The sequence below is a fragment of the Apaloderma vittatum genome, unplaced genomic scaffold (genome assembly GCF_000703405.1).
Source record: "Apaloderma vittatum isolate BGI_N311 unplaced genomic scaffold, ASM70340v1 scaffold23125, whole genome shotgun sequence".
Taxonomy (NCBI): domain Eukaryota; kingdom Metazoa; phylum Chordata; class Aves; order Trogoniformes; family Trogonidae; genus Apaloderma; species Apaloderma vittatum.
Genome location: NW_009717984.1, coordinates 15465 through 27088, shown reverse-complemented (window position 1 = coordinate 27088; position 11624 = coordinate 15465). Strand labels below are relative to the sequence as shown.

The 11624-nt window shown below is 51.5% G+C and overlaps 1 protein-coding gene across 1 annotated transcript in view; it reads right to left on the bottom strand.

The window, feature by feature from the left end:
* Positions 1-207: 207 nt before the first annotated feature.
* CNTN2 (contactin 2 (axonal)) overlaps positions 208-11624 on the bottom strand; it is a 15049-nt gene continuing 3632 nt past the window's right edge. The window contains 22 exon segments of the mRNA XM_009870107.1: positions 208-317; positions 595-763; positions 852-964; positions 1252-1438; positions 1810-1925; positions 2348-2582; positions 2734-2804; positions 3543-3692; positions 3835-3993; positions 4182-4302; positions 4429-4604; positions 4983-5110; positions 5395-5545; positions 6447-6576; positions 7110-7246; positions 7953-8128; positions 8381-8480; positions 9093-9302; positions 9750-9823; positions 9825-9840; positions 10158-10333; positions 10594-10738. Of these exon segments, the coding sequence (XP_009868409.1) occupies positions 208-317; positions 595-763; positions 852-964; positions 1252-1438; positions 1810-1925; positions 2348-2582; positions 2734-2804; positions 3543-3692; positions 3835-3993; positions 4182-4302; positions 4429-4604; positions 4983-5110; positions 5395-5545; positions 6447-6576; positions 7110-7246; positions 7953-8128; positions 8381-8480; positions 9093-9302; positions 9750-9823; positions 9825-9840; positions 10158-10333; positions 10594-10738 (3050 nt within the window).

Genomic DNA, 11624 nt, shown 5'->3' with positions numbered 1-11624 from the left:
TAAAGACCCATGTCTTGTATGAAAGCTTATATTCTTCCAAAATGAACGAAAAAGGCCGATTCTTTCTTCCTCCCTTAAAACAATGTTGTCGAATCAATCCTTTCTCCTGCAGTGCTGCCGTGGAAGTTACGGCAGGTGAGTACTGAGTAGTTCCCCACCGGCTTGGGAGGCAGCGCGTCCGGCAGTCCTGTGCTGCGCTGGCCGTCGTCAGAGCTGCAGGGAGCTCATCAGGGCCACCATTACTAGAGAGTTAGTTGTGATAATGACAGCGTGTGGCACTGGCCTCGTCACAGAGTCTTCCACCATCATACTTGTCCCTGGAAAGAAAGGGAAGAGGGAAGGAGCAACCGTCTCTTTGCGCGGCTGGACGTCTTGTGGAAAGAGCTGGGGGGGGGTTGGTGAAGCGTTAGTTCTGGGGTTCTGTGTGCTCGTGGTGTGGCTGTTAGGACTAAATCATTGCCTGTCAGAGAGCAGTGGGAGCAGATGACAGGCAAGTGGTTCTGCAGCTTAACTCCTCTCTCTGAGCTCATTTTCCTGTGCCCTGGCAGCAAGTGTTTGCGCACAGAGGGTGTGTAGCCGGAGGAGCGTACGTACCACTGTTTCTGAGGATGTGAACTTCTGCTGGGATCCCATCTCCCCCGGGGCCTGTCACCCTGATCTGTACGAAGGCATGAGTGAAGTCCTCCGGGACAGGGATGTCAATGCGGCTCTTGCTGGCCAGGTATAGTGTGGGAGCAGAGTGGGAATCCTGCCTGTAAAGCATCTGTTGGAAGAGGTAAATCCGAGTTTACGCTCACTGTGCTTTCCTTAGGGTCACCTATAAGAGAGGGCCAGCTACGGGCTGCCTGTACCTTGTACCCCGTAACTGCAGACTCATCTGCCTTCGCCACCACTGGGTCCCACTTGATGCTGACCATAGACCCAGAAAAAGTCCAGGAGATGTTGCCAGGCGGCCTCTTTGGTGCTAAGAGATAAAAAACAAGACAGAGACTCAGTCAGTCAGGGACTGATGAGGAGGTTTGTGCTGGCTACAACCGTTTCCTGGGACTCTGTGGCTGGTTGACAGGGCTGAGGGCACCTTTGCGGCTGGTTTAAAGGGAAGCACCTCAGCAAAGATTGCTCTGAACATAGAGAAGAGATGCAAGAGAGAAAAAAGCTGCTGCAGTTGGCTGATTGTTGGGGATCCTCTGGAGGAAGCAGCAACCCCAGGGAGTACAAGGTGTGAAACGGAGGTGGTCAGGGCTCACTCACGTGGTTTGGTTGTCGTGACGTTGGTGGAGGGACTGGGGGGGCCAGTTCCAGCCCGGTTGTAAGCTCTGACTGACACGTGGTATTTCGTGTTGGGGTTTAGGCCAGTGACATGAGCTGATGTGACCAGCCCCGCTGTTCTCACTCTGTCAGCTGCCTCCTCTTTATCACCATCCTTCCAGTACCGAATCTGAATAGAAAAGGATATGATGGGTTTAGTAAGGATAGAGGCATCTGCAAACACCAGCCTCGTTCCACCCACAGCCAGCGCTGGAGACCCTTTGGTATTTGTTTCTGTGCTTTTTGCTTAGTATGTGCCCAGGAATGAGGTTACAGCCTGTGTGGAAAGGCAAGCAGGATAAAAAACAAAAAAAGAGGATGTTTCTCTCTTGTTTCTCTCTTATATGGGCCCCATTAGAGCATCGTGCTGCCCATTAATTATCCTCCACCTTTGGAAGCAAAATGCTATTTCCTTTCAGCTCACTTAGCCTGGGGGAGTTTTCTTTGCTAGGCTCTCCAGTCTCAGTTTCAGTGACTCGTGTTCCTGTGGCAGGCGCGTACCTCGTAGCCCAAAAGCACTCCCGTCATGTCTCCCTGCTCCACGGGCTCCCAGGACACATCCATTTCTGAGGACAGAACGGCCTTGGCCATAACTCTGAAAGGAGACACTTTCGGTTCTGAAAAAGACAACAGAAGGGAATAAAATCCTTTTCCTAGCTCCGGGCAGCATATTCACCCTACTGAAGGAAAGGGCTCTCCTGCGGCCCCGTTACCGTGCCGCCAGACAGCCGGCGTTACGTGCACGGAGCAGAGCAAGGGGAAGGGATTTAGGGACTTAGTAGGACAAGCAGGGCCACAGCTGTGTGCTGTGAGGATCTGTGTCTGCTCTGAAGCTCGGGGTGTAGAGTCAGGGCTTAGAGAGACATCTGTCTGTTTGAAGTAGAAGATAAATGTTATGCTGAAATCACTGTAAAGAAAGAAGAAACCTCTCCTATCACTGAGCTCCGGACAGACGCGGCTCTGCAGGGAGCTGGCTGGGGACACGTTGGCTGGTTGGACAAAGCACGGGGAATTCGGAGTCTCTGCAGACCCTCTTTACCTTCCTCTGCAGAGTACACGATGGCAGTGAGGCTCTCTGGTCCCTCTCCCTTCCTGTTGTACGCTTTGATCTTCACTTCGAAGGGGGTGTAGGGACCGATGCTCTCGTTGCGGTAGACGTAGTGCAGTGATTCCGCGTGCGGCACCCTCGCCGTCATCCACCCCTGGGTGCCTTTCTTGCGAAACGACACGATGTAGCCAAAGCCGTCTCCGTTCTGATAGTCCCGCAGCGTCGGCTGTGGGGAGGGTGTGGAGAGAGGAGCCTTCGTCCATTCAAACGAGCAAGACTTTGGCCCAAGCCCAGCGTTTGGCTCGGCCATGGATGGAAATTGTAACGGCAACACTGAATGGCACGTGCTCCTCCCGCGTGGGCGGCTGCTGACTTACCGTCCAGTTGATGATCAGCTCGTTGGGAGCCCCTCCACCTCCGCTGAGCCCAGATGGTGCCACAGTAGGTGCTGTCGGGTCCCCAAACAAAAGCAGACAAGTGCAGGTTGGGTGAAGGAAACAACAGTGATGAAGATGAGCACAGACACTGCATGGTCTGGGAGTAGCCAGGCTTTGACAGCTCGTATGAATGAGCTGGTCTCTATGCTTTCAGCCATGAATATTTCAGATGTTTGTGAAAATCAGGTCTAGAATACTGGCTAGTGCCTCACTGGCTTATTTGGAGGCAGCATGGCTCTGAGGGGACAAGAATAAAGCTCAAAAGTGGGGATATGGAGGAGAGCCTTTATTAGAAGGAGGTTGATAAGCGTTTGGTACGTTGAGAGCAGTTCTCTCGCTGCTCTTGCATCCCTTCTGCTCGCACGTTCAAGCAGCAGAAGAAAGAGTGAACAGTCACGGCCATTTGCTGGGAGATTTACATTGTCTTTGCAGAGTTGTGCTCTGTGATACAACAGGGCACTTTCCCTTTCCTAAGCATTACTGCCTGGAAGGGGCAGGATTCCAAGGACCTTTAATATATTGTACCTAATGCTGGTGAAGTTAGCTGCCAGCTCTGGTCCTGCTTCGCCTTTGACATGTAAATGGGCAAAAAGGCAGAAAATTTTGTGATAGCATCACTTCCAGGAGCACTCAGGGAGATGACTAATTGTTTGGGCCCAAGGCATGCTGCGAGCCAGCCTTCCCCCTCCAGCACACAGGGACAGGTAATTCTGAATCCCCTTTCTACCTCTGAGCGTATCTGTACGTACCTGCTTCTTTGGTACGGATTTTACTGGAGGGTAAACTTGGCTCTCCAACTCCAAGAATGTTACTCGCTAAGACCCGAAACTCGTAATCCATCCAAGGGATGAGGTTCACCACCTGGGCTGTCTCTGCATTGCCTTCAATATTCACAGGATCTATATAATCCAGTAACACGAGAGGAGAAGAAATAGAGCGAGTGGCAGCCGGCATACGGGCACAGAGCAAGACCTTGCCAGCGAGCTGGTGCCCCACAGCCGGCGTGGGCCGTGGCACCAGTGCTCCCATTAAGATACTTACTGGTACGCATCTGCTTCCATCTGTTGGAGAGGAGGGTCCGTGCCTCCACGATGTACCTGGCAATGGGGCTGTGGTTATCAAAGCCGCGGCTCCAGCTCAGCTGGACGGTGGTGTCACCGATGTCTCTCACCACCACCCCCCCGGGGGGGCCTGGAGGTCCTGGGATGATGGAAGACAGGCAGGCACGTTACTAAGATGAAAGATTTGGAGGCTTTATGCTCTTCATCTTGTGCAGGTTGTCGCTGAAGAGCAGGCTTTTCTTTTCTGGAAGCTGGGAAGCCTCACGTCCAATTTTGGCCTCCAGAAAGGCTTGTAGGGAGCAGGGGACCTTAGGACAGAGACGTTACCTCTGACGGTCAGCGTGGCTGACTCGGAAGCGCTGTCCACCACTGTCTGGGCTGTACACGTGTACCGCCCCGAGTGCTTCAGCTGGGTATTGAAGATGCTGAGGTCCCCGATAGCTTCCTTCTGCGTGGAGAAAACACAGCAGGGAGAGCGTTGGAACACGCCTCATCACAACCCAGCGTTCATGCTGAAACGAATGAAGAGGTTTTCTGTCCTCTTTGATGGTAGGTAATTGCCTTCTCTACTCACCGCGCTGGCTCGCCGGTAGTGCCCCTCAGACTTGTCGAAGTCAATGGGGAAATCGTCTAGGGCCCAGGTGAAGGTTAGGTCCATAGTTGGATCGTGGGACGCGTGACACTGTAGGGTAAGGTTTTCACCTACATTGATGTCAGCACTAGATGGTGCCAATGTGATTTTGGTGGCATCTGCAGAGAAAGAGCGGAGCTTTTAGCTGCCAGTGTCCATCTACCAGATAGAAACGAGTGCTGCAGAGCATCCAGACCAACTAATGCTTTCCAACTTGTCATCCCTCTCTACCAGCTGCAGTTTTACAGGGGGAAGATGAGGGATTATGGTGGTTAGAAAATGGAAACACCTTCCGCAAGGACCAGCAGTTGGTAGGTGTGATTTGGTGGGTCGGGCAGAAGGTTTGCTGCTCCCCAGGCAGAAATGCCCTTGATACCCTGAATATTTTGTTGATTTTTGGGAGTAGAAGGAGAAGAGAAATATCGTGGCATATCACACCCTAGCATTCTTAGATGTTTCTTGCTGGATTGACCCCAAGTAAAGGCAAACACCTCTACCTCGAACAGAGAGGATTCCAGTGCTGTTGGCTTTGCCCATGAAATTCTCAGCAAAGCAGGTGTACTTTCCCTCATCAGACTTGCTGATATTCTGGAGGATCAGGGTGCCATCTGTGGTAATAGTCACCCTGGAAAGGAAGAAGAACCATACACGAGGAAGGTTAAAATGTCTGTTCACTGTCTACACCCGACAATTTCCAGCACTTGCTGATTTTAGAGAAGTAGGTGATAAAGAAGGGACTGCAAAATATTACGTAGGAGTTTTCTATAGAAAAAAACTAGAGGAATAACGAAGTGCTTATGTTCAGGGATGTAGCAGCACAAGTTAGGTCATCAAGTCCAGTCTCCTGGCAAGAAAAAAATGTGGTTTTTAGCTATGGTTTCTAGGTAGAGGCTGACTCTGTGCTGCTACCTGCTACTGTTGATCAGAAGCTCAGTCCCTTTGGTCCAGAGCACAGTGGCTTTTGGTGCTGCTCTTGGTTGGCATGGGATGATGACCTTCCCGCTTCGGGCTGCAGGTATCAGTCGCTTCACTGGGTTTAGTCTGAAATCTGGTGCTAAGGCTACAGGGGAAAGAAAGAGGGTTAGAGAACGATTAGAAAACCCTGCTGTGTGAGCAGTTTAACTGCCACGTCACCAGGTATTGCTTTGTTGTTAGATGGCTTGGCAACAGAAGCATGGCAGTATCTGGTGAGCGAGATGAAGGAGGGCTTCCTCTGCTGCCGGGCGGTTTGTGGCGCCTGCCGAGGCAGGCGTTGTGTGACACGTGTCGTACTTAGCGATGGGGATGGGACCCTAACAAGTGCAAGGTCTTTGAGAGACACAGGAACAGCTGCTTTGGAAAATATAACGGGTGGTCGATATCCTGACCGAAGTCACCAGTGCAGATACCCCAGCTTGCCTGAAACTCCTCCTGGAATTGCAGAGATAAGTTTGTTCGTTAGCTCTTGCCCTCATGCAGAGCAGCGTGTTAATGTTAAACAGCTGATGCTTCGGGCCTTTAATTTATCTCTGGCATCTACCGACCAGGAGGAGATAAGCTTTTAGAGTAATGTGGAACGAGTTTGGTTTCAAGTCCGGTTTCAAGTCCAGTTCCAGTCACCATCCATCAAAGCAGGCTGAATGGACACTGAACTCCTTCCTTTGACCTCTTTCCTCCAAAAAAGAAGGCGGCTGTGTAGTGGAAGAGCGCTTGTAGTGCTGCTGCTGCTGCCTGTCCTCTACACTGTCTGTATCTGAACAGATGTCCTTGTTCTCTTTTAGTGTTACTGAATTTACACAAGATTTAAATTTTATAGGGTTGTAGAGTGTCTCGGTGAACCAGCAACTACCTTTCAGTGGTGAGTAAAGCAGTTTTTGTCTGCTCTTATCTTACTCTGAGATGGCAAGCATAGGGTATTAGGGAGAGATTAAAATTCTTCAGTGTCCCATTGAAACCCAGAGCACTGGGAAACGAGAAATTACCTTGCACTGTTAATTCAGCACTTGCATATACTGTGCCATGCTTGTTCTCAGCCACACACTGATACATGCCAGAGTCCTCCAGGACTAGCTTGGAAAATCTCAGCTCTCCACCGCTCACTTCGATGCGGTTCTGTGCAAACAAGAGGATGAACCCATTAGATGAGAAGAACAAAAATGGAACTCAAGCCTCGGGTGTTCAGGGTTGAGTTTCATTACAGACTCTTGTGCCAGTTTGAAGCCAGCCTGATTTTCCAGAGGGGAAAACGCAGGATGGGTTTTTTTTCCATCTGCCCAGTCACTAGCCCACATCACCGTGCTCTGTTTGCTGAGACTGCTGAGCAGCAACGTGCAGGTCGTACAGAGACAGGTACAAGGTGCTGTTTATCCGCCTTGATAACTGGCTGTGAGTTCCTGTAGTTGCATGAAGCAATGGCTGGGATGGCAGTGGCGGGAGAAGGGACTCGCTGCGGGTAAGGACTGTGGCATCGCTTTGCAGCCTCATGGGGGCACATGGCATAGGGATGCAGGGTGATAAAAGGGGGCTGAGATGAGTTTGCAGCGAGGCGGCGGAGGGGCTGAGTCTGGAGCGGCAGGTTCAGGGCTGCGAGATCTGGTGGGAGGGAGCTGGCTGAGCCGCTCTCGCTGTCAGACCTGGGAGGGTACCTGGGAGGTCAGCGGCTGCCCGTCCCGAACCCATCGGGCCGCGGGCCTGGGTTTGCCGGCAGCCGCGCAGCTCCAGCGCAGGTCGGACCCGATGTCGGCTTCCGTGTCCGTGATCACCTTCAGCCACTCTGGCTGAGCTGCGAAGGGGCGAGAGAGGTGGCAGAGCCAAAAAAGATCAGGTGAGAGGTTTGGTGTGCCAGGCGGGCAGAAGGATGCTCATTGTGTCATCTCTGCTGGCAGATTGATTTATCGCAGCGCGTTTCGCCGCGGTAACAGCCTTCGCCTTTTGTGCAGCCATGCGAGGCTGAGCCCTCTGTGGGTCTGGCTGCAGCTGTGCATGTGGGCTGCTCAAAATTAGGGCAGAATCCAGATCTGAGGAAGAACGTTGTGGTTTCTCTTCTAAAGAGTAAATGCAGTCGTTCCTGAAGTTCAGGAAAGACTGGAGTCAGACCCAGATAATCAGGTTAAGTTCTGTAACTTGACTAGATCTGATCAGTAGCTCCAAGTATTAACCCTTGTGCATGTACCCTAGGCTTGGGAGAGGATCTTGGTTGAGAGCCAAACTTGATTTTTACTGCTATGCTTCCTTCCCTGCTTACCCCATTTTAGCTAGAATTATTTTAGAGCAAGTTAGGGAGTCTCTCTCAACTTTCCATAGCCTGAGTGCATCCACTGAGGAAAGGTATCAGCGATCTCTGCAGGGCTTCGCTAGGGCTTTGCAATAGGTTTAATTAGGGGTGATGTGAGGCAGGATCAGAAGTGGTGATTTCACTCCAAAAGGCTCAGTCCTTTGCCTGGGGCACCTTGCTGTGCTCTGAAAAGACCTGTGTTCAAATGTGTTACCTTGAATGATGATGCGGCCCTGGTAGGTGTCTCTCCCTTTGATGTTTTCAGCCTCGCACTCGTAAGTGCCTTCATCTTCAAAGCCGACATCCTGGATCTGCAAGAGGGGCTCGCTGCCGATCCACTTGGAGGACTGCGAGCCGTCCAGCTTCCTCCACTTTATTCGAGGAACAGGGCTAAGGAAAAGTAGATGTGGTGAGGGCCAGCCCTTGGGTACCCCATGCTGCATTGCAGCATCGTTTACCTCAGTCCCCATTTAGTCACCCAGGTCCCATCCCAACTGGGCCAGCAGGGCAGGTGGCTTTAGCCAATTCCTCCCTCTTCCTATTCCCCCTCTATCTCTGGTCTACAGCAGACCCGTTGGAGGGAGGTGTTGTGAGAGTCACGGGTTTGGCAATACCCTCCCGGTCCCGAGCCGCCGCACTCACTTTCCAAAGGCAAAACACTCCAAAGTCACCATCTGCCCAGCCAGAGCGTAGGTGTCTGCAGGAAATCTGGCTTTTATGCTGGGTGCATACTGCCTGGCATCTGTGAAAAGGAAAGACACTGTTGTGGAGTTCTGGATGGCTTTAAAACGGCACACGTGAGGTCTTAAAGGGCAGAGGTACCTGCAAGGTTACGCTGCTTTCCAAAACCTCAGTGCATTTGGATAAGGCAACAGAGGCCAAGTTTTTTGTTTTTTGGGTTTTTTTCCCTTACTTTTAAAGGAGCTCTTACTAAAAGTCTCTAAAAATATCTTTATAACATCTCAGGACTGTTTCTCCTCAATCTCCCACCTGCTTAACTCCCTTTACCCTACCGAGGAAGTATCTTCAGCTGCACCTCTGCAAGGTCACCAGAGGCAGAGGAGAGTCGTTTCAGGGATATGTGAGCCGGCACCAGCTGCACCTTGTGCCACGTCTCTTTAACAGAGAAACCCCACTGATGGGGGTTGTAGCTGCACAAGCAGCGAAGTCTGGGAGAGAGAGCTGCTTCCCCCAACTTCCAAGCAATTAATATTTTTGTAAGCTCTTAAGCTCCCCTGAGAGGCCGGTGGGGGATTTGTTCACTGTTGGTGTCCTGTGGAGCCCGACTGCTTTGCGGTGGCTTATTAATTTTGCATTTTGCCCAGTCCCTTTATGATAATCCAAGAGCACTGACCCTCTGCAGCGAGGCTGAGCCGGGAGAACTTGCTGAAAACGCTCTTGGTGATGAAGTCGATGTGGCTGGTGGCAAAGCATGAATAGTTGCCCAGGTCAGACGCCTCTGTCTTGGCAATGTAAAGGTTTCCTGTCGTCTGCGAGATGAAACGCCTTCCATCAGCTGGGATGAAATTGGGAAACTCATTCAGGAGCCATCGGTAGGATAAGCCTGTGAGGAAGAAAGAAAGGCACAAACTGCACAAGTTGTCTCTGTCCTCTTGGGTGGGACTGAGCCCAGCAGAGTGTCTCCTAGAGGAGTTTAAGCTGAAGTTGGTCCTTGGATGGCACTGGTTTTCTCCACGTGCTAAGTCCTACCTCTGTTCTATTGCTTTACAAAGTCTGAATTAAAAGCAAATTGGCTCCCCTGAAATTCCCAAAGAAAAGCAAGGAGTGATTCGTATGTCTGGGAATCCCTTGCTCTGTTGCATCATGATGAGATGATGAGACTTTAAGCAACCTGGTTTAGTGGGAGGTGTCTCTGCCCATGGTAGGGCCATTGGAACGAGATGATCTTTAAGGTCCCTTCCAACTCAAGCCACTCTGTGATTCTGGGATCTTTCCACCTGGCAGTGCTGCTCCTCCCTGCTGGTGGCGATGCTGAAATGCAAATCCTTACCTGGGTAATGAGGGGGAGGGCTGCAGGTGAACATCACTCCCCAGCCTTCTGTAATCTTCACGGGGTCTTTTTTTTGAGAACTCCTGCAAAACTAAACATGCAAAGTGAAACCTGTCCGTGGATGGAAAAAAAAAACAACTGGAGGGATTACTGTGTTTTATCTCCCCTTCCACAGGCTGGTCTTTTCAGTGGGAGATCCAAAAATATTACTGACTTTCTTTGTAGCGCATTGAATTTCACCGCGCTTCCATGTTAATGGAAAGCGCCAGGAGATTTCTGCAAGGGGTGGTGTTGGGCATCGGGCACAGAAGAGCTTCTCTCCAACATTTATTAATGCAAGCGGGGGGCTCAGTTTACCCCCAGCCTAACTGTGGCTGCCTTTCATTTACCTTGTGGAGACAAACTTACAGCCAAAGCGGAGGGAGGCTTCTCTGCTGACCACTGTGCCCCTGGAGTTAGATGCCACGCACTGGTAGGAGCCAGCATCCTTGGCTTTCACCGGGTTGCTGATCACTAAGTCGCCTGCAACCAGCCTGTAACGGGAATCTGGCTCGGTCTTTAGCTCTGTGCCGTTCATCTTCCACCTGCCAAGAGCAAGCGTAAAGAGTGAGAGGGGTAAATACTCATTGCAGCACTCGTGGAGGCTCCGCTTATTTGTTTTTCCGGCTGCGGTGTGTCAGGATTTTAGTTAGATTTATGTCTGGTCTGTGGCCCGGGGGGGATGGAACATCGCGTGCGGACGAGGAGGCTGATTCCCCTGTTTGTGGTTTTCTTTACGTAAAAGTGGAGAACAGAAAGCAAGATTCTTGACGGTTGTGTCCCAGTCCTGGTAGAGGGAGCTCACCTGTAGGTCGCAGGAGGACTGGCTCTTGCTCGGCAAGAGAGCGTGACTTTCTCTTCAGCTGAGCCTTCGGGGAAGAGGGTGTGGACAGGCTGCTCTTCAAACACTGGCCCGTAGTTCCTCGTGCTGCTCTGTGCTTGGCACCAAACTGCAAGAGAGGGAAAACCTGCTCAGCTCGACTTAGTTTTTTTCTAAAAATTCTCATTTTTAGTTTTGTAGGGTGTCCCTGGCAGCGTCAGAACTGCATCTAGAATAAAAGAAGGAGCAACTTGAAAATCATAACCCATCTGTCACCACAGCCCAGCCCCAAACAGGGCTTTGGGCAGATCGCGTGTGTTTCCTAATGAGCATCTCGCACCATCTCTGCCCTGCCAGAGGCACCAGACTTGCTTAAAGATGAAGGAGGGCTGACACACGCCTCTTGGAGAACATGCACAGATGAAACTGGAGCTGGGAACCCCTGGATGCCCTCGTTGTCCCCAGCAGTGAGGACGTGCCGGTTCCTGCTCTGTTTGTACCGACTTTGGCTGGTTGGTTCCTCCTGAGTCCTCTCCAGGACAAGGGTGGAGAGAGGAGAACCTGGACCTTTGCAGTAAGATCTCAGCTCTGCCGCTGCCCTGCACGTGCCTGGCAGATCCTCTCATCCCTGCATCTGCAGCATCATCAGCTCTTGACGACTCAAACCCGCTGCTGGCTGGTGTGCAAACCCAACGCTGCAGGGCCCGGTTCTGCTTTGGAACTAAGCTTAAAGCTTCCTCTGAAGGGTTTGATTCTGGCCTCAGGCGTTGGCACAAGAGGAACGTAAGAACCTGCCTTCTCCTAAGCTGTTTCTGGACCATCCTTGGGTGTGGTGATGGTGTGTCACTGGGAGTTGCAGCTGTCTGCAGGGAGCGACTCTGTGTCTCTGTGGCAGCCCCCACTTCTACTCAAACTTTGTGGAAATGGCAGCGCAAATAAATAAGAGCAAAGCAGGAGCTGCCGTGGAAATCTCTTACCTGCAGAAGCGGGTGGTGGGATAACAACTGCCAGCAAGT